The 21,913-nt window shown below is 42.6% G+C and overlaps 1 protein-coding gene across 1 annotated transcript in view; it reads left to right on the top strand.

Moving 5' to 3' along the window:
- The window catches only part of KIAA1244 (KIAA1244 ortholog), a 219,695-nt gene that overhangs the window by 119,788 nt on the left and 77,994 nt on the right, over positions 1 to 21,913 (top strand). The window contains exons 9-10 of the mRNA XM_006884948.1: positions 10,795 to 10,899; positions 11,933 to 12,266. Of these exons, the coding sequence (XP_006885010.1) occupies positions 10,795 to 10,899; positions 11,933 to 12,266 (439 nt within the window). The remainder of the gene's footprint in view (positions 1 to 10,794; positions 10,900 to 11,932; positions 12,267 to 21,913) is intronic.

Raw genomic sequence — 21,913 nt, 5'->3', positions numbered from 1 at the left:
CTTTTACTTTTCAAAGAGAAGACTGCACTGGTGGGAGGGTGGACAGGGAGAAAAGTGTAACAGTGAATGAATGGAAATCCAAAATCTCTGTAAATTTTCATTAAAATTAATTTTTAAAAAAGAAAATATGTATCTTTTGGTTTTTACATGATAATCAGTAATCCTAGCCCATTTGTTGTTGTAACTCTCCATGCAACAAGAAGGCTTGGGCATAAGTTATAAAGCCCAAGCCATAAATAGGTTAAACAAAATTATGCTGATTGGTGACAAGGTCAGCTTGCTTGATTCCACAATCAAGCTTTCTTGGAGGAGAGTTTTGAACATACTGTGGACTGCTAAAAGAGCAAACAAATCAGTCCTAGAGAGGGTAAAACCAAGCTGCTCCTTGGAGGCAAGGATTTTGAAGATCCATCTCACATACTTTGGGCATGTTGCCAGGAGGGACCAGTCCTTGGAGAGGGACATCATTCTTGAGAGGGTGAAGGGAGAGTGCAAGAGAGGAAGACCCTGGATGAGATATGGATTGACTCCGTGACTGGGGTAATGGGGAGTAGGTGTGTCAGAGATAATGAAGCTGTTTCAAGATCGAATAGGTTCAGCGTTACTATACATGGGGTAGCTAATGAGTCACAGGCAATTTGAGGGCACATAATAATAAAGTAGTATTTTTCCACTCTCAAAAGTGTCCTGGTTTGAACAAGCTGTAAAATTATCTTACCCATGCATGCACCAGGGTTTTGCTCTCTTCTAGCGAGAGCTTTCCCCCACCTCTAACCAGTTTCAGGACCAGCTTTTATATTAGGGCTGGATGATATTGCTCCTGGACTTCTAAGATCCAGTCCAGAATGAGATTTAATTATCATAGGATCAGCTGCGTTATCTTTGTTGAATTACATGGGTTAAAATCCCATTCTGCAGTTTACTAACTCTTGACTTAAAACTTCTGTTTCCTCATCTGTAAAATAAAGATCTATAGTAGGGCTTTTGTAGAGATCAAATGAAATTCATTTCATGAACCATTGCTGCCAAAGATCACCAAGGACACTTGAGACTAAGGGAATTAAGTTGTCACCTTCCTGCAGCAAGGCCTCCTGTACACCGTGGGGAGTCATGGCAGAGTTAAGTAAAAGGTGTTAGGAGACATTGTTACAGGATTTAGAGTTGAGTTACAGGATTTGGGGTGGATTAAAGGAAGTGGGGGTTCTGTTAACAGAGTGGATGCTGCCATGAAGTAGCAGAGTTCTAACCTTGGGCACCTTGATTCTTCTCTACCAGGCAGGACAGGTTTAGGGGAGGTAGTGTCCTCGTTCAGGGAGCTCTGAAACGCCTTCTCTTTTTAAGCAGGAGCTTTGATGGCCTAGTCCATAGGGAATTGGGCTACTAACCCAAAAGCCAAACCTCTCTGGAAGTTCAAATCCACCAGCTGCTGTAAGAGAGAAAAAGGGACAGTCTTCCTATGCAATTTACAACTTCTGAAAGCCCCCTGGAGGGTGAGCTGTGTGTCGGTTTTGACTATATGACAATGACTTTTTGGCTTACAAGATACCATTGAGTCATATTTTGACTCATGGTCTCAGGCTGTTGTCTTTGTGGGAGCAGGTTGCTTGGTGTCTCTCCTGCAGAGCTGCTGGGTGAGTTCAGACCATCAACCTTTGGATTAGCAGATAAACACTTACCTGTCACAGCTCACAAGGGCGCCACATAGTTACTATAGACACTAGAAAGTACGTACATGAGGAGATTTTTTTTTTCTATGTAGCTACCTCTCCAAAGTACTGAAGAGCAATGATGTCACTCTGGAGACTAAGGTGAGCCTGTTACAGGCCATGGTCTTTGCAGTCACTTGCTCTGCATCACAGAGCTGGGCAATGACTAGGGATGATAGAAAGATAATTAATGCCTTTGAGCTGTAGGGTTGGATAAGAGTATTGGATATATCATGGACTGCTATGAAAACGAACAGGTTCACCCTAGCGAGGGTTAAACCAGGCTGCTCCTTGGAGGCAAGGATTCTGAAGCTTTGTCTGACATACTTTAGACTTGTTGCAAGGCGGGATCAGTCCTTAGAGAGGGACATCATGCTTGGGAGGGTGGAGGGACAACGCAGGAGAGGAAGACCCTCGATGAGATGGATTGCTTCAGTGACTGGGGTTATCGGAGTTTATCTGAGACAGGGAGATTGGCACAGGACAGAGCAGGGTTTAGGGCTGTTGTGCATAGGGTCGCTATGAGTCACAGGCGACTCGACAGCACATAACAACAGCTCAGTGCTTAGTATATAGTAAATATCTGATAGATAACTAGCTTCGTTGTTAAGTGCTGTCAAGTACAACTTATAGCAACACATCTGAACCCTATCCTATCCTGAGCCATCCTCACACTTCCTGACACACTGAAGCCCCTTGCTGCAGTCAGTGAGTAAATCCATCTGGTTGAAGGTCTTCTCCTTCACCACCCCTCTGCCTTCCCAAGCATGACGTCCCTCTCCAAGGAATAACATCTCCTAGCAACATGCCCAAAATACGTGAATGGCTAATTTGCTTTCAGGATTATTGGCACCAATTCTTGTTTATGACACAATCAGGTATGTTGACGTGTTAACATCAGAAATTTGACTTTAAGCCATTAGGCAAATATGTTTCACGTGCATCCATTGCAAATAGGCATGAACCCACGTGCATGTGTTGGAAATGAAAGGTCATAGATTGTTAGCAGGTGCTCGAGGGAAAAGGCATTTCTAAACAACAACACTTGAGAATTGTCTGTAAAAAGGAAAATAGTTCATGTGGCACAAATGTTTTTCTAGATTTCTCATGAATCATTAGATCAAAGTTGACTTTAGGTCTCTTGTAGGATATTCTTGTCTGTTTTTTCAGTGTATTTCTTCTGGTCTCAATGCTACTTTGAAAGGCCTTGTTTTGCATCGTGGTGGTTTTTCTTTCCTTCCTTTTATTACCCTAACATCAGAGTTCTGTTGGCAAAGAATCTGGGAGGGCAATTGGCTTACTTTGTGTCCATGTCTGTGTGTTTGAGTGAACCATGCTCTTGGCTGCACACGTCCCTGTGGCTCTAAGAATCCCATGCTTTCCACAGTTCTGCCGGGCATTCTGTTTGAGTTGATTCTTACTTCCTTAAACATTTTCTTATCTGTGAAATTACTTCTGATATTACTACCTTGTTCTTGTTCTTGTGTGTACCTTAGAGTGGGATCCAACCCATAGCTGTCCCTCTGACAGGTTTTCTGAGGCAGTTACTCACACAGGAGATCGCCTGTCTTTCTCCTGCAGAGCAGCTGGTGGATTCAAACCACCTGCCTTTGAGATTGCAATGCAATTCTTACTACTAAGCCACCAGAGCTCCCCTTACCTTTTATTTCTTTTATTATCTTACTCCTTTTATTACTATTAGCCTAAAGTAATGTTTCTCTTATTTCTAAATAGATTCCTTTCAGAAATTGTACATGGTCAGTACTTTCCCCTCAACAACCATTCCCAGAATCAATGGCCAGATACTTTGTAGGACCGTTAGCTCTGGATGAGATGGATGTTCATATGTTCAGTCTCTTAGGCAGCTTTAGCAAATGTATTCATGTATGTACAGTGATTCACTGGCATGCCTTGGAGATGGGGTATTAATAGAGTTCTATATTAGGCAAGTTGAGTTACAAGGTGCTGTTTAAATCCAAGATTTTTTGGAAGGATAATTGGGCTTCGAAAGCTCTTTCCTCATTCTCTGCCTGTCTATCTCCTGCCACACTTCTCCCACCCTTCCTCTTCTCCCAGTATAGAATATGAAACAACAGGCTATGCCAATGCGGTCTTGGAGTCAGTGAGGCAGGCAACATTCTTTGAATTTGTTTTGTTTGTTTTGTTTTGTTCTCAAATTTCGTTGATGACTGGGATATTTTTTGATCTATGCCAAGTAGTCTTGGAGTCATTGGGGCAAAGGAAGGTGTTTATATCCTGTCTTCTAATTTTGTTCACACAATTGCTCAACTCACTCATTCTAACATAATGAAATCCAATTCGGTTTGGTTTTTTTTTTTTAAAAAAAAACTGGTTTACTTGTTGTTGTTGTTGTTGTTGTTGTTATATGCCATCGAGTCGCTTGTGACTCATAGTGACCTTGTGTACAACATCCCTAAACCCTACTCTATCCTGTGCCAGTCACACTGCCTCCAACACACCCATCCCAATTACCCCAGCCACTGAATCAATCCACCTCATAGAGGGCCTTCCCCTCCTGCACTGTCCATCCTCCCAAGCGTGATGTCCCTCTCCAAGGACCTGTCCCTCCTTACAACATGCCCAAAGTATGTCAGACGAAGCCTCCAAGGAGCAGCCCAGTATAATCCTCTCCAGAATGAACCTCTTTGTTTTCTTAGCAGTCCATGGTACCCTCAATATTCTTCTCCAGCACCACAGCTCAAAGGCCTCAATTCTCCTTCTATCCTCCTTGGTCATTGTCCAACTCTCTGATGCATAACAGTGATTACAAAGGCCATGGCCTGTTCATATACATAGTTTTTCATACCAGATCTTTTCCATTTCCTTTCCCCACTCCTCTGTCCACCCATCTGTGCAACCCTATGATTAACCAGCCACTGCCTGCCTATCCTCAGTCTTCTGTTCCCATACTTCCACCTTGAATCCTCATATTCATACCATAATAATGGTCGTATACAGTATTTTTCCTTATGGGTCTGAGTTAGTTCACTTACCATAAAGCTCTCCAGTTCCTCTCAAGTTAGGTAGTGATTTACAAAATCATTGCTCCTACATGCTGCATTGTATTCCATCATGTGAATATACCGTGATTTCTCAATCCATTCAATGGTGGTTGGGCATTTGGGCCCTTTCCATGTTGTTGCAATGGTGAATAATGCTGCTATTAACATTGGTATACAATTCTCAAATATTTTTTAAGGGAAGCAAAGTCAACATTGTTTGAAAACAACTGAAATCCTCCTCTAAGAACTCCACTGTTGAATGTCATCAAGTTGATTCTGATGTTTTGTGTCTACTTGACAAGATAGAATTTCCTTCCAAGATTTCCAAGAAAAAAGACTAAGATAAACAATTTATTTTTATGGCAGGAGCCCTGGTATCATAATGGTTAAGCCCCTGTTTTCTAATCAGGCAGTCAATGATAGGAGAATGGGCTTGACATCTAGTCCTATAAATATCAGAGTGGGGCGGTTCTACCCTCCCACAGAAGGTCCCTGTGCGTCAGAATCACATGGTGGTGTGTGACAATCTTTGTGAGTGTGGATTACCAAAGCTTTTCTCACACTGAGTCTCTAGTGGAACCAATGGTCTTTTAGTGAACAGCTAAGTGCTCAACCATTGTTCCATCAAGCTCCATTTCTAAGTTCTCTAGAGAACCAGAATGTGCTGCCAGATTACTCTCTTTGTAACCTTGGGAGGTCGAGTGACTGCCTCGCCTTCACAGCCCACAGGTTCACCTTTTGGGACACTCTGCCTCAGAGAAATTCAGAGATGAGTCAAGAATGAGACAGCAGACATGCACCCTACCAACCGTGAAATGCTCCAACAAAAGACTAAGGATGACTCATAGCTTTCCTAAGGGGAAAATATTTTCTTTCGCCCTGCTACATTTTGAAAGAACTGGCTGCTTTCTACACTCCTCCCTGCCTTATACATTCCATACGTCTGCTTGTCTGCAGTGAGACAAACATTGACCACTTACATGATACACACAGTGTGTGTGTATCTAGTGAAGGGTTTGTGTGGATGATGTTTCTGTTTGAGTGGCTGTTTTCGTAACATGACTTGAGCAAGGCCCGGAGCTCTGCTGTCTGGTCTGCAGCATCTCACAGAATCACTGCCGCGCTCTTGTCAGTCTCCAGGAGCCTCTCTGGCCGGTTTCCTTGGTGATGTGTTAACTTCATCAGTGAATCGGATGACTTGGCATTGCAGAGTCCACAATAGGGAACTTGGTCACTCGTAGCATTTTGATGATTTCAGATGGTGAGAATCATCATTGCCTGTAATTCATTTCATTTACCGATTCTAAATGGACAGGTTGAAAGAGAAAGAAATGCCATTTGGACATTTAATAATTATATTTCTTAATTGGTCAGAGACTAAACTGGACTTATTTTGACAGATCACCAAAATGAGATCAGTCCTCCTGAGATAGTTTAGCATAACAGTCCTAAGAGTAGCCTCAAACATAAGCAATCACGTAGAAGGCATGGGACCGAGCAGCGTTTTGTTGATATCGATAAAGTTGTCATGGATTCAGACCAACTTGACAATAACTAATAACAACAAAGGCAGCTCGGAAATACTCATCCACAACCAAATAATTTAAAATGTGACTTGTAATTCATATTGTGGTACTCCAAATATGAATTATTTTAGGTCTTTCAAAAGCATACATCTGGTTATATCCCTGCCTTAACTTTACAAATAAAAGCAGTATATTTAGCTTGTTCGGCTAGGTCCTTCCTAGTGTGACTCCTGTCCACCTTTCTATTCCCTTCTCTTGTAGAGGCACCGTATATTCTATTCTCTCACCACAAAGCTGCCAACCTAATTTCTTTTTCTGTCCCACATGCCCCGCTCTCCAGTTCTGCTGCGTAATTGGCTAATAGCTGAATTGCATCTCTGCTAAGATACCATTTCCTTTGAAAATCCATTTTAGGTCTTTTCAAGGAGGTTAGGAACCCTTGTGAGGGGCTCTTACAGAGCCTTTTGTTAAATTCGTCACTTACAGCACTTTGCACACGGTGTTTTGCATACTTCACTATCTAGTCCTATGGAAACATGCTATTTCAAGTCAGAGGCTATTTTCTGTTCAAGGGTAAGGAGAGCTTGTAGGGGTAGGAGCCTGGAAGTGTAAAGCCTGTGCTTGGCCTGAGCATGGCTAACAACTTCCTGCCTTTCTTGCTCTTCGCCCAGTCACAACCTTCTTGTGGTAGATAGCAGAGGTTACGAGGGGTGCTCAGCCCTTTCCGATCTCCTTGTCTGCCTTTGTTGCTGCTGTTAGGTGCTGTCGAGTCAACTATAACTCATGGCAACCCCATGAGCCACAGATCTGAACCCTGTCCTGACCTGTGCAAACCTCACGATTTCTGACACTCAGCCCGTTCCTGTAGTCACTGTGTAAGTCCACCTGGTGGAGAGCTTTCCTCTCTTTCACTGTCTCCCCACCTTTCCTAGGAGCATGTCCAGTGTGTGCAGGATGAAACTTCACCATCCTTGCCTCCAGGGAGCATTCTGGCTAAACTTTCTTCAAGGCATATCTGTTTGTTCTTTTAACAGCCTGTGGTATATTCAGTACTCTTCTCCAGTACTGAATACAGTTCAAAGGCCTCAGTTTTTCTTTTGTCACCCATATACATTATCTAGCTCTCAAAAACATGGCAAGTGATTGAAAAGACCATAGTCTGAATCAAGCACACCTTAGTACTCAAACGTAGCATCATTGCTCCTCAGTAATTTGGAGAAGTCCCTGACTGCAGATTTCTCAATGCAGTACGTCTCCTAGTCTCCCGACTGCTGGTGCCAGATGTATTGTTTGTGGATCCTAGTAAGATAAAATCATTGACAGTTTCAATTTTTTCTCCATCAATTGTGATGCTGCCTATGCATCCAGTGGTAAGAGTTTTTGTTTTCTTGCAATTGAGATGCAATCCATATTGAAGGCTGAATTCTTTTACCTTCTGCAGCAAGTATGTCAAGTTCTCCTCAGTTTCAGCAAGCAAGGTTATTCATCAGCATAATAAAGGTTATTGATGAGTGTTCCTTCAATCCTGATGCTACATTCTTCTTCCTAGAGTCCAGCTTCTCGGATAATTTGCTCAGCTTACAAATTGAATATGCTCCTGCTCTTGTTATTGTTGTGTGCCGTCAAGTTGGAATCAACTCATCACTGACCCTCCAGTGGGTTTTCAGAGTCAGTTAGTTGTGTGGGAAGAGATTGCCCACTTTTCTCTCACTGCATGGCTGCTGAACTTCTCACCACTAGGGCCACGAGAGCTCCCTTCTACCCTTCGAGGGTGTGAAAAAGTTAGTCCAAATAAATGTGAGATAGACTTCTTTAAGATAATAGTGGTTTTTTATCAGACATTCTTCTAGGTGGTATAGCACTGGTCTGTCCATTTGCTGTACAGAGGTAACTTGTGTTTGCTATGATGCTAAACACTGTGACACTGATGTGCCAAATGTGATAATGCTTACCCATGGTGGACAGTGTTTGGTGGAGCTTCCTGATTAAACAAGCTTGGAAGCAGGAGTGGCTTCCACTTCCAAAATGGCTTGCCTCCAGAAACTATGAAAAGTGCTCAGGTCTTTCCATCCTAGGGTCTCTATGAATCATCTATGACTCAAAACATCAGCATTCTTCATTGCACGGTTGTTTTTAGATGCAGGTACCATTTAAACGTATGGTCGTATGGTCGACATACATTTTCTAATAAGAACCGCATGCTATCTCAGACCCATTTTCATCTTTGTTGTTCATTGTTTGACAACCCTTTAAAAATGTAAAAATTACTGTTAGCTGTGGTCAGGATTTTGTCTTTAGCCATTGCTTCTTAGAGCATAGTGTCAGTTTTACAGAGCAACGTGACAGAATACTTCACGTACTGGACTCTCTACCCATCTGACAGTTGTGTGGAGATGGAACCGTTGGGAGGATCAGATGCTACCTTTTCTCACGTCCTCTCTTTACAAGCTTCCAGTCTGTCACCATTGTCAGCTTTTCCTTTCACCTTTTTTCTTAGGAATGACTTGACCTGTTAAGGAGACTTGCCTTCCTTTTGATATTTATTATAAATAGAATTTATTTTTCTTTTAAAAAAAAGAGACATAGCTAAAATTATGTTTTTCTCAAACATCTTTTTTTAAAGTAAGTATCATCCTTTTCTGAGTACTCTTATATATTGAATTCTTGAGTGAATTGTCTCATAAATGTTTATCATGTATTTGCAGTAAATTTTATCTTGATAGGAAATATTTTACTCTGCCCTGTCATTTTTACCAGCCACTTGGATTTTAATACATTCAGTGGCCCGGGCTTACTTTGGGTATAAAAATATGCTCCTTATCTCATTTCCCCCCCATCTGGTTCTACTGCATAATCTCATCATTATCACTTTAAGAAAAAATAGTTTATCCATTGGAAATCCAAGTTGCTTCAAAAATAAAGAATAAATACCAAGTAGTAACATATTGAGAAACTACAAGTGTCGTAAATGGTTTTGTAACTGCAGTAGAGGGTCCTCTGGTGGCATAGTTTGAATCTGCCAGCAGCTTCTCCGGACAGAGATTCCGTGAAGGGTCAGCTTTGAGTCAGAACTAACCCAAAGACAATGAATTTAAGTTGAATTAGAACAGTTTTACATAAAGGTATTAAAATTAGTATTTCTGAAGCAAACTGTGGGCTTAATAATTGTGTCATGCTTGGAAAGATGGAAGGTCAGAGAAGGAAAGAAGACCCCCAACAAGATGTAGTGGCACAGTGACTGCAGCAAAGGACTCTAGTCTGTCAGAGGTCATGCGGACAGCACAGGGTAAGACAGGGTTCAGGTCTATTCAGAAGATGACTGTGTTTTTGTTGTTATGTGCTATTGAGTTGCCTTCAACTCATAGTGACTCAGCCATATCGTAAGCCAGTCTCACTGACACTGACACATATACCCCCATTGCCTCAGTTACGGTCATTCCATCGCATTCGGGGTCTTCTTCTCCTGCACTCTCCCTCTACCCTTCCAAGCATGATGTCCTTCTCCAAGGATTGGTCTTTCCTGGCCACATGCCCAAAGTATATTTGACAGAGCTTCAAAATTTTTGCTTCTAAGGAGAATCTTGGTTTCACTCTTCCTAAGATAGACGTGTTTGTTATCATGGTGGTCCATAGTATGTTCAAGACTCTTCCCAGCACCAAAACTCAAAGGCATCAATTCTTCCTCTGTCATCGTCAAGCTCTCTGATGCATAGCAAGTAATTGCGAAGACCATGGCCTGGATTAAGTGGACCTTATTTTCTAGACTGACATGTTTGCTCTTTAGCACTTTGGAGAGGACCCTGACAACAAACTTCCCCAATGCAATTTGTCTTTTGATTTCCTGACTACTGGTGCCAAGAGTGTTGATTGTGGAGCCTAGCAAGTTGAAATTATTAACAACCTCAATCTCTTTTCCATCTATCATGGTGCTGCCAATTGGCCCAGTTGTGAGTGTCTTTGTCTTCTTGATGTTGAGTTTCAACCCATATTGAAGACTACAGTTCTTGACCTGCAGCAAATGCTTCAGGTCCTCTTCCATTTCATCAAGCAAGGTTGTGTCACCTGCATGTCGCAGGTTGCTCTGCTTGTGTTCAATTCAATGACAGCAACAACAACAGTGGTACCATAAGATTTAATAATGCATGAGCTAATACTTAGGAGAACTATGGTGAGTTGGGAAAGGAATGCCTGACAGTCTTTTCTGAAGAAACATTAACCCTTAAAAGTACTATGGTGCACAGTTCTACATTGTCTCACAAGAATTGACTTCATGAAAATATATCAAGGGTGGGGAGTTTGGGAGGAGGTAGGTATGGGAATGTAATATAGCTTTCAGTAATACTTGCTCCATTTTCTTATAAATCTAAAATTATTCTAAAAACTAATGTGTACCAATAAAGATTTAAAAATCCTAACCTCTATTCCCAAATCAATATTTCTACATGTCTCACCCTTCCTCTGTGTGTGTGTGTGTGTGTGTCTGTGTGTCTGTGTGTGTGTCTGTGTGTGCCTGTGTGTGCTGGTTTTGCTTCTCTGCAGTGAGAGCCAGCAGCTGCAGCTGCTATACTCAGAGTGTATCCTGTCCGTGCTCAGCAGCTGCTCCACTGCCATGCACCTGCACCGGGGCTTCACAGACCTCATCTGGTGAGCACCCCTCCTTCCACCTGGGCCTCGAGTCAAAGAACACGCACTCCCAACTTGCTTGCTGGCATACATATCAGATCAAACAAAACACAGAGAGAAACAGACTGTTTTACCAAAATATGCCTCCAAAGCCCTCTCAGATTTAACTTATGTCCTAAGATTGTGAGCAACCCAAAGAAGACTTTAATAGATTATCAGCTTGTTCTCAAAACAAGCAAAACATCTAATATCTTGGACCTGGGGAGACAATATTTGAACCATATTCTGAGCTTTACTTTGTTCACTATCTTTTATCTGGCTCAAACACTCCTGCTGTGAGGAAGAAAGATAGCAGTTGACTCTCGCATGATTTACTGCCTCTGAAAATCGATGGAAGGTCAGCTGTGTGTTGGCCCCAGCTCGATGGTACACAGCAACAATAAACTGGCCACTTGGTCCTAGGTGATGCCAACAGTGAACATGTTTAGTGGCTAATCAAAAGGTTGGAGGTTCATGTCACTCCGAGTTGCTTCTGAAGATAATCGTGGTGACCTGTTTCTGAAAACCAGCCATTGAAAAACCTGTGGAGCAGCACAGGCTGAAAAACCTCTGTTCGCAGTCACCTTAAGATGTCATTAGCTGTTCAGCAAATGGTTTTTAATCAAAATCACAGATTCCCAGAACACAGAGGGCCTATTGACAGTGATCTAGTTATGTTAGATTGTTGAAATCACCCACGGGGAAGAAGTCAAATGGCATGTAGCAGGGTGGAATTTAAAAGTAACTTTTCAAATGAGAAGTGCCAGTAATCTCAAAGGGAAGGGTTTTTTGATACTTTTCTATATATTGCCTGTATGTCACACCCACTTGAGTTATGAGGCAGAGTTTTCTGGTTGCATTCCCAGAAGTGAGGAAGAAACATGGAAAACTGGAGCAGAACATGGCTGGAAGGAGGCATGGTTATTTATGTGGTCTCTGGTATTTACCTGCAGGCAAGTATTCATGTGTTACCATCTGACTTATAAAGTGTATTTCTCCTCCTGTTTCTTCCCAGGAAAAACCTTTGCCCAGCTCTCATTGTGATCCTGGGAAATCCAATCCATGACAAGACCATCACCTCGGCTCACAGCAGCAGCACTGGTACCAGCGTCGAGTCAGATGCTGCGGCCCCAGGAGTTTCTGACCACGGTCGTGGCTCGGGCTGTTCCTCCACGGCGCCAGCTCTGAGCGGACCTGTGGCGAGGACCATCTATTACATCGCTGCTGAGCTGGTCCGGCTGGTGGGCTCGGTGGACTCCATGAAGCCTGTGCTCCAGTCCCTCTATCACCGCATGCTGCTGTACCCCCCGCCCCAGCACCGGGTAGAAGCCATCAAAATAATGAAAGAGGTAGGGAGACCCAGTTGTCAAAGGGACACAGCATCTTGGCCACAGAAAGCCCTCAGAAAAGCACTCATTTGATACTAATTTTTATCACACAGAATCTAGAAGGGAAGAGTCCTTGTGAGCATGTATATGCTAGGGGCTAACTTGAGGAGTTGTGTTGGTTAAGTGTTCATGATACAAAATCATTTAAATAGTAGCAACGTGCTTGTTAACGCTCCATTGAATGTTCTCTAACTACGTTCCAGGCCAAGATAATACTCTGCTCCTTAGCTATGGCTTTTGCTGAAGTTTTCATTCAAAAGTCAAAGTCACTATCATGCAGTCAAAACTGACTCAGAGCTGATTCTCTGGTCAGTTCTGAAGCTGTAAATGGCATGAGAGGAGATATCAGAGCCGCTAGTGGAGTCACGGAGTTGAAGCACTAGAGAGTGAGGCCTTTGAGTTTTCAACACAATTCCATACAGACTAATGCCACTGTTACTGTTCTGCGCCACATCACCTGCCACTCATAGCAACCCTATGCACAATTGTTCTGGACCCTGTCCTGTCCTGGGCCACTCTCACTGGCTCTGACACACTTGCCTCTATTGCCCCAGTCACCGTGTCAAGGTCTTCCTTTCCTACATTCCTCCTCCACTCTTCTAAGCATGATATCCTTCTCCAAAGACTAGTCCCTCCTTGCAACATGCCTAAAGTAAGTGAGATGGAGCTTCAAAATGCTTGCTTCCAGAGAGCTACTTGGTTTCACTTTCTCCAGGACAGACCTGTTTGATTTCTTGGCAGTTTATGGAATGTTCAAGACTCTTCTCTAGCACCACAGCTCAAAGGCATCAGTTCTTCTGTCATGCATATTCATTCATTGTCCAGCTCTCTCATGCTTAACACATGGCCTGGATCAGGTGCACCTTACTCTCTAGACTGACATCTTTGCACTCTGGAGAGATCCCTGACCACGGACTTTCCCAATGCAATTCATCTTTTTATTTCCTAATTGTTGGTGCCAAGAATGTTGATGGTAGAGCCGAATAAGCTGTAACTGTTAACAACCTCAATCTTCTCCACCTACATTGGTGTTGCCAGTTGGCCCGGCGGTGAGAATCTTTGCTTTCTTGATGTTAAGCTTCAATACATAGTGAAAACTAAAGTCCTTGACATTTTGCAGCAGATGGATACTTCAGGGCCTCCTTAGTTTCAGTAAGCAAGATTGCATCTTCATATAACTTATGTCACTAGCACTCCCTGAAGTTGCCACTGTTTGCTGTTAAGTCGGCCCTTACTCATGGCAGCCTCATGTAGAAAAGAATGAAGCCTGGCCGGAACTGCACCACCTTGCAGCCATTGCTGTTTCATCAATTAGTGAGCGCTGTGTATGCTAACGGCCTCTCATATGCCTGCCAGATACAATGTCGGTCAGGTACGTTTCCAAAGTAAGTCAGTCAAAGTGTGCAGACAGACACGCTGAATCTCCTTTATAAGCTGCCAGGCTCTTGCCACACATTTCTGAGCTTGATATTCTTTGCAGTGCAAATTCCAGAAGCACTTTTGTTATAGTTGCTTCAGTTGCCCTTTTCTGCAAGCCTGAATTTAGGATTCGTTATTAAAGTCCTCTTTGCCTTTGACAGCCAAGTTACACATCTCAAAGTTATTTTACATGCAGATGTTATATGATTCAAACAAATATGTCTTAGAAAAGGTATGGACAGGGCGCTCCTTGGAGGTAAGGACTGTGAAACTTCACCTCAACCTACTTTGGGCGTGTTGTTAGGAGGGACCCATCCTTGGAAAAGGACATCAGGCTTGGAAAGCTGGAGGATCAACAAAGCAGAGAAGACCCTCAGCAAGACAGACTGACACAGTGACTGTAACAGTGGGCTCAAGTAAGTTAGAGATACTCACATGGCACTGGGTAGGGCAGGGTTGAGATCCATTGTTCATAGGGTCACTATGATTTATAATCGACTCAACAGCCTTAACATCAATAACAGCAATATGATAGATAAAAAAAAGACTTGACAAGTCTTTGATTGTTAAGGACAATCTTTTTGCCCATTACTACTATTTTCTCTCAAATGGCACAGCCCCAGTAAGAACATACATATTTTCCAGCTTATAATAGTCATTGCAGTGCCATTCATGGTGTTGAAGAATTACAATTATTTTGAAGATACCTGGAGCAAGGATTCCTTTGCAATTTGTATTTGCAACCTTATTCCTAGTAGTTACGTTGCATTTGCTTTGGGAATCCAACACCAAAAAAAAGACAGAGTAATAGTACCACTCTACTGATGAATTTTTTGTTTAAGTAGTATTTCCTGGTAATCTGTCTAAAAAGTTTCATTTGAATTGTTTCTTGGTGTTGTTTAAATGAGATTTGATTCTAATAAATACTGTAGAAATTTGACCCTGGATTTCTAACCATAAAAAAGTAATCGAGATTTAATTACTCGTTAAGAGACTCTGCAAACATTAATGGTATAAATGCCATTTGTTTCATGCTCATTGTGTTCTAAGCACTTCATATTTCTAATCCTTAATATACCATCATCATTTTATGAGATTATGTATCATTTTTATTTTTACCAATGAAGATAGTTAGCTGTCAGAGATTCAGTCAGAGGGAAATAAAGAAGTCAGTTTCAACTACCAGTCATTCGTTGTGTCGTGAACACAGTGTAGCTTTGGAGGAAGTTGAGACAAGACGACTGTGTTACCACCCTGAGGACAGAGAGCCTGGCCTTGGGGCCCTTAGCCCACTCCAGTCACACTTTCTGCCTGAATGAGCAGAGTGGAGCAGCCTCTGAGAAGTCAGATTCCCAACAGGAGGAGAGAGGAAGAGGCTGGCTGAGACACTGAGCTGCTTCTCAGACACAATTTATCAGAGAAATCAAGAACCCTCTACTGAAGAGATGGAGGAGAAGAGCCAGCCATGGTTTTAGTGCCCTGGTTCCTCTGCATAGAAACGTAATGGCAGGGGAAAGGAATTTTTCCTCCAAGCAAGGAGCTAAGACTTAGATCAATTGTCCAAGGTTACAAAGAAAGCAAACTGCACAAGCCTAAATCCCCCTGACCCTAAGCCTATGATCTTTTCCTCTGCCACCCTTATTCTGAAAGCAAACCCTCTGTCATCAAGGATTCAAACTCATAGTGACCCTACAGAACCGAGTGGAACTTCCCCATAGGATTTCCGGGGTTGTAAATATCATGGGAGCGGACTGCCAGGTTTTTTCATGGAGAGAAGTTGAGTCTTTCAACCCCTGTACCTCCAGGGCCCTCATCACACTTGCTGCTGTTCTGATTTTCAGCATAGGAAAGATGATTCCTCAGGTCTCTGGAGCTGGTTCTGTCACCCATTTCTGTGAGGCCAAGTTTAGGAATTGGTTAGAATCTAGTCTCTGTCATTTTCCAGTTAAGATACAGTGAATAAGTCATTTACATTTACTATTTTTCACCTGTAGGTAGTAATAAATATTGCAAAGGTAGTTTAAACTCCAGTAAAGTTTGAGTAAGTGCTTTGTGATTATAAAGTACTGAATAGATAGTGGATGTACTTGTTGCAAGAGAAGAAGGAAAGCTGGAGGCTGAGAATCTCTGGAGCTGCTGATAGGAAAGTGCATCCGTTCCAGCTGCTCTGTCTCCTGCCTCTGCTTAATTCCTTTCGTCTTACTGGATTTATGTTTATAAATCACCACTGTTAACAGTTGGTTTGGGGTGTTGGGGTTTTTTTTTCCCATTGCCCAGGACCTTGTAATGACTCCTTCTTGCCTCTTCTATCAGTTCTGAATTACTCTGTCAATTTTTCAGGACCTGATGTCATCATGCACATTTCCTCAGCTAGACCTCATTGCTTCTGACTGACCGATGTCCTTTACTCCTCACCTCCCTGCTTCTAGGCAGGCCCTTTCTCACTTTTCCTCTTAGTCGAGTTGAATGGTTGATTAAAAGAGGCTACTTATTTCCCATAAGCCTGACTCCCTGCCATCAGGTTGATTATGACTCATTGTAACCGTTTGGGACAGAGGGGAAATATCTTTAGCATTTCTAGATCTTGGAGGAAATCTTTAAGAAAGCAGACGGCCTCACCTTTCTCCCATGGAGCTGCTGCTGAGTTTGAACTGCCCACCTTTCAGTTGGCGCCACATGCTTTAGTCACTGTGCCACATGTGAGCCTGGTTTATCTTGTTGTAATTGCTAGGTGCCCTTGAGTTGACTGTGACTCATAGCTCCCCTATAAACAACCTGTCCTGTCCTGCACCAACCTGTCCTGGCCTGCACCAGCCTCCTGGTACTTGTGCAGGCCCAGTGTGGTGGTCTCTGTGCCACTCCATCTTGTTGAAGGTCTTCTTCCTCTCTTTTGCTGACTTTCTGCCTTTCCCAGCGTGATGTCTCTCTTCAAGGTCTCCTTCCTCTTGAAAATACGTCCGAAGTAAATGACATGAAATTTCATTATTCTTGCCTCTGAGCAACACTCCTGTTGCACTTCCTCCAAGATGGATTGGTTTGTTCTTTTGACAGGCTATGGGATAGTCAGAACTCTTCATCAACAACTCAAAGGCTTCAATGATTATTTGGTCATCCAACTTTCAGATACATAGGAAGCAATTGGAAATACCATGGCTTGTAGAAGGGGCACCTTAATCTTTCAACTGACATCCTTACTCTTTAACACTGTAAAGAGATCCTTGCCAGCTGATTCTCCTAGTAGAGCTTTTGATTTCTTGACTGCTGCTACCATTAGTGTGAAATTGTGGATCCAAATAAAATTAAATCGTTGACAATCTTTTTTCAGTATAATATATTATTGCCTATTGGTCCAGTGGTGAGGATTTTTGTTTTCTTGATTGGATGTAAGTGCAGCATTAAAGGGCAGTCTCCTCCTGTACAGTTTAGAACATCCCTGAAAACCCACTGGAGGGTCAGCTATGGGTCAGTTTTAACTAGAGGGTAATAAATTTGAGTTTCGAAGTTATCTTACTGTTGCTAAGTGGCATTAAGTCGAGTACGACCCCTAGCAACCCAATGAACAACAAATCTGAACCCTGCCCCTCCTGTGCCATCTTCACAATTCCCGACACACTAGAGCCCATTACGGCAGTCACTCTATCAGTCAGCCTGCTTGAGCATCATCCACTCCTTTGCCAGCCCTCTGCCTTTACGAGCATCATACAAGGAGTACCCCTCCTAGCAAACATGCCCAAAGTATGTGAGGTGAAGCTTTATCATCTTTTTCTCCTATGAGCACTCTGGCTTCACTTTCTTCCAAACATATTTGTTTGTTCTCCTGGCCATCCATGGGAAGTTCAGTAACCTCCTCTAACACCACTGCTCAAAGACATCAATTCTTCTTCTGTCATTCTTATTCACTGTCCAGCTCTCAGATACATAGTAAGTGATTGGAAAGACTGTGCCCTGAATCCACATACACGTTAGTCCTCAAAGGACATCATTGCTCCGCAATAATTTGTAGAGGTCCCTAGCTGCAGGCTTTTCCACTGCAATATACCTCCCAATGTCCAGACTGCTGGTACCAACGGTGTTGCTTGTGGATCCAAGTAAGATGAAATTGTTGATAGTTTCAATCTTTTCTCCATCATGATGTGCCTATAGGTCCAGTGGTAAGAATTTCTGGTTTTTTTTACGTTGAGATGCAGTTCATATTGAAGGTTGTATTCTTTGATCTTTTGCAACAGGTGCTTCAAGTCCTCCTCACTTTGAGTAAGCAAGGTTGTGTCATCTGTGTAATGCAGGTTATTGATGAGTCTTCCTTTGATCTTGGTGCCACAGTCATCTTCAGAGTCCAGCTTTTCGAATGATTTGCTCAGCGTACAGATTCATAGGTTGAAAGTGATCTTAGGAGGATGATAATAGGAACACTAAGACACTAGGAGAAGGTTACTTAGCAAAGCTTTAAACCACTTGAACCCAGATCTTCTGAGTTCAGCTCCTTCTCTGCTTATTTCAATCCTCCTCTCAAAGCTTTGCTTTCTCAGCCACCACCGTTGATCCATCCTACCATACAGCAACTTCCCGTCATGCAAATGGTTTCATGCTACGGTGGGGGCAAGTGCCCTCTCTCTTCTAATGTGCTTTTGTATGTGTTCCTTTTGTGTGTTTCTCCTTCACATTTAATGTCACAGTGCTTGAATCACATTGTTTAATATAGTAAACTGATTAACACATGGACTTAGAGGCAGAATATCAGCAAAGATGTTATAGTATAAGCAGCAACTACCTTTCTTTTTTCCCTTAGAACTGTCCTCAGACATTGGTGTTATTGCTGCCCCCTAGTAGAGTCATGTGATACCTCAGTGCTAGCATAGCACTTTGCATTTGGGTTATATAGGCATTTAAGTGTATTTTAAATGATAACTTCTTTACTATTGCAAAGGAAAATAGTTACTGTAAAAAGAGCAACAGCTTCATGGGTATAGCCATATCTGAACCTTGTCAGCTTCACAAAGGAGAACTGTCCCCATCAACAACACAAAACCCATTCTCATGATGCCAGGAATGACCCTCACACTCCTTCACCTCTTTCTAGTCATCCCAACAGCAGTATTACTGTTTAGTGGGTCAAAAATCCAATGTAATAGCTCACAGTTCACACAGGACCATATTGAGGAATTGAAAGGTTATAATCCATGTTAGTGGTAAAATAGGACAGTTTCCAGAATGTGCTTGCAGGCACTGCAGCCTCGAGCCTCATGGCTTTAGGCCAGCATTACAGAGTTCTTAGTCTTGCCAGTTACGGCTCTCTCCCCTGCCCTTCTCCTTTCCCCAAGTCCTCGAACAAACCTGGGCACAAGACGCTTCATTCTGTTCAGTGGCGTAGCAGTCCCAAGGGCCACTCCATCTCACAACAGGTCTCTGGTCCTCTCCTGTGGCCACTCCTGTTGTTGCTATAAGTCTAGTTGGGACAAGAATCTCTGGCCCTCAAAGCAATTGCCCTGCATGCCTGCTTCCTCTTTGCTGGTGGTGAGACACTCCAATTCTGCTGCTGGGTCCACTCCATTTAATAGTAAGACTAGCCCTTGTGGATTGGTGAGGCTAGCCAATCTCTTTTACGGATTGATGAGACCAGCCAGTCCCCTCCTGGATAGGCTGTCACACCCTGTTCACGTACTCCTGCCCGTCCATAAGGCAAAGTCAGTCAATGGGTCAGGAGGCCATTTTGAACAATACACCCTTAATACAACAGTTAAAATTTCTTTTCTTCATCTCGCTTCCCAACATCATTTTGCAAGGGTGGAGCTCAAATTTGACACCGACATCTGAGAAGTATGTCCAGGTGACATTGTGCATAGAACACAGCATTTTAATTTGGCCCAGATTGTTTAGAAAACCATTACCTTTATTTTATATGACAAAACCAGTAATTTGGGAAAGTTGGTAACCTAGATACAGAATAAGCAGGGCTTAATCACACAGAGAGCCGCCAGGAGCCAGAAGGATGTTTGCTTAGCCTTTTGGAGCTTGAATGCTGACGTGTTATTTCCCTGTTCTCATCCTGTTCTGTCCCTTGGCCATATGCCCGGTAGCCCTGTTAATCAAAGGCTTACAGCACGTTTTGTTCCACAGAGGACATCTTCCTTTCTGTTTCTACTTTCCCAAAGCATGAATAGTACAGAATTTCAGTGCAGTCCTTTAAGCACAAAACATGAATAGTACAGTCGTTAAGCATTTACAGGTAAGTCAGAGCAGGTGTGTGTGGTTCCTGTTTAGCTATTTAAGTGCCAGAAAGGAGCCCTGCTAGGTATTAGTTAAAATCCTGGCTGCCAACCAGAAGGTCAATGGTAAGGACCTACCAGCTGCTCCCTAAGAGAAAGATGTAGCTATCTTATTCTACAAAGATTGACAGCCTTTTTGTACATATGTAACCCAGGAACTACTTGGAATTTAAAATAATAATAATAATAATAATTCACTCTGCTTTCTTTTCTCTCCTTCATAATTTTACTTTAGAGGGATTTCTTTCTTTTCATCAGACCTGGGACCCCAAATACTAATATCACATACCTCATTCCCATCAGAAGCAATGGAGATTCAAATGTCTTGGGTCTCTTTAAGTATTTGTTGCAGATTTTCAGAATTCCCTTTCTCTCTAGACTCTGAAAGAATGAGAAGCAGACACAGTATCCATGTGAGAATTAAAGTCTGTTATCTCGTTCACTGCTAGTAAAACTGGACTAGGAGCGCCATTAGTGTAGTCCTTACAGGCTTGGCGACAAGGCAGCAGGTGGTTGTTTGAACCCATTAGTCACTTTACTGAAAGAAAGAGAGATGTGATAATCTGCTTCTGGAAATATTTACAGTTTTGTAAACCCAGTAGGATAGTTCTACTCTGTCCTGCAGGGCTCCAGTGAATCCAAATTGACTTGGTGGCAGTGAGATTGCAGTCTCTCAGAGAGAGAGTGTGTGTGTGTGTGTGTGTGTGTGTGTGTGTGTGTGTGCGCGCGCGCGCGCGCGTGTGTGTGCGTGTGCGTGTGCTTGATCCAGTGAGGCCAACTCTTAGAAAACCCTCCTTTGGATTTCTAAGGCTATAAATCACACAGAAGATTGTCTTTATTTCACCAGTAGAAATGCTGGTAGATTGAAGCTGCCGGAGAAGCTTGGTCTTCGGGTTAGCAACACGACTCTCTACAGGCTGCACAAGCAGAGCTAGCTTGCTCAGTGGGGTGTAGAAGCTACATTAGAGAAAATGGAGTGTGTTTGGATTACAGTAGAAAATTAGGTTTCCCACTTCTATTCCCCCACAATGCGCTTAACTTTCTAGAAGCATGTGGAATAACTAGAAACTATACTCTTGACCGCTTGGACACAGGCCTAAAGGAAAGGGGAGTCTGTTTGTATACCAAGCACTGTTTATTAGCACTCTTTATTCTCTGGCAAACAAAAGGAAATGTGCAGAGAATGGTAGAAGCTTCATTTCTGTGTCTCCAAGAGGTTGTTCTGAGTGCTGTCGAGGGAGAACCCTCCCATAGGTGACCTCGCAGACCTCGCAGCAGGTTTTCACAGGCTGTAAATGACAGCGAAGGAGATTACCCATCTTTCTCCCATAGAGCAGCTGGTGGATTCAAACTGCTTGCCTTTGGCTTTGGAACACAACTCCTTACCACTAGGCCTCCAGAGGTCCTTATCCTGGAGATTATTGTGATTGTTGTTAGGTACCATTGAGTCAAATATGACTTAGAGTGACCCTATGAACAACAGAACTGAATCTTGTCCTATACTGTGCCGTTCTCATCATCTCTGACACACTTGATCCCATTGCTGTGATAACTTATGTCAAACATTTGGTCTGCCTTTCCAAGTATAATGTCCTTTAATGTAATAAAGACTTTTTTATATATATGCTGTATCTTTTCTGCTTTGTTGGGATCATGCTTCTTTGAAAATGAACAGACATAGTGATACCCATCAATTTTCAGATACACTGAGTTGATCATTCTTTCATTTGCAATTAACTGAGCCTCAGATTGAAAATGTCTCTAAAGACTTACTGTGTGGAAGTAAAAATGAGTTAGAAGTGGACAATTATAAAAATTACATGGTTAAAAACTCCTGAGATACAACTAAAGTAGTGTGTAGACAGGAATGTGTAGCTTTAATTGCTTCTATTAAAAAGTAGCAAGTCTGATTAATCTTCTTTGTCA

Source organism: Elephantulus edwardii, unplaced genomic scaffold, assembly GCF_000299155.1.
Source record: "Elephantulus edwardii isolate Elephantulus edwardi_28Jun2011 unplaced genomic scaffold, EleEdw1.0 scaffold00039, whole genome shotgun sequence".
In the NCBI taxonomy this organism is placed as follows: domain Eukaryota; kingdom Metazoa; phylum Chordata; class Mammalia; order Macroscelidea; family Macroscelididae; genus Elephantulus; species Elephantulus edwardii.
This window is presented reverse-complemented; position numbering and strand designations above follow the sequence as displayed.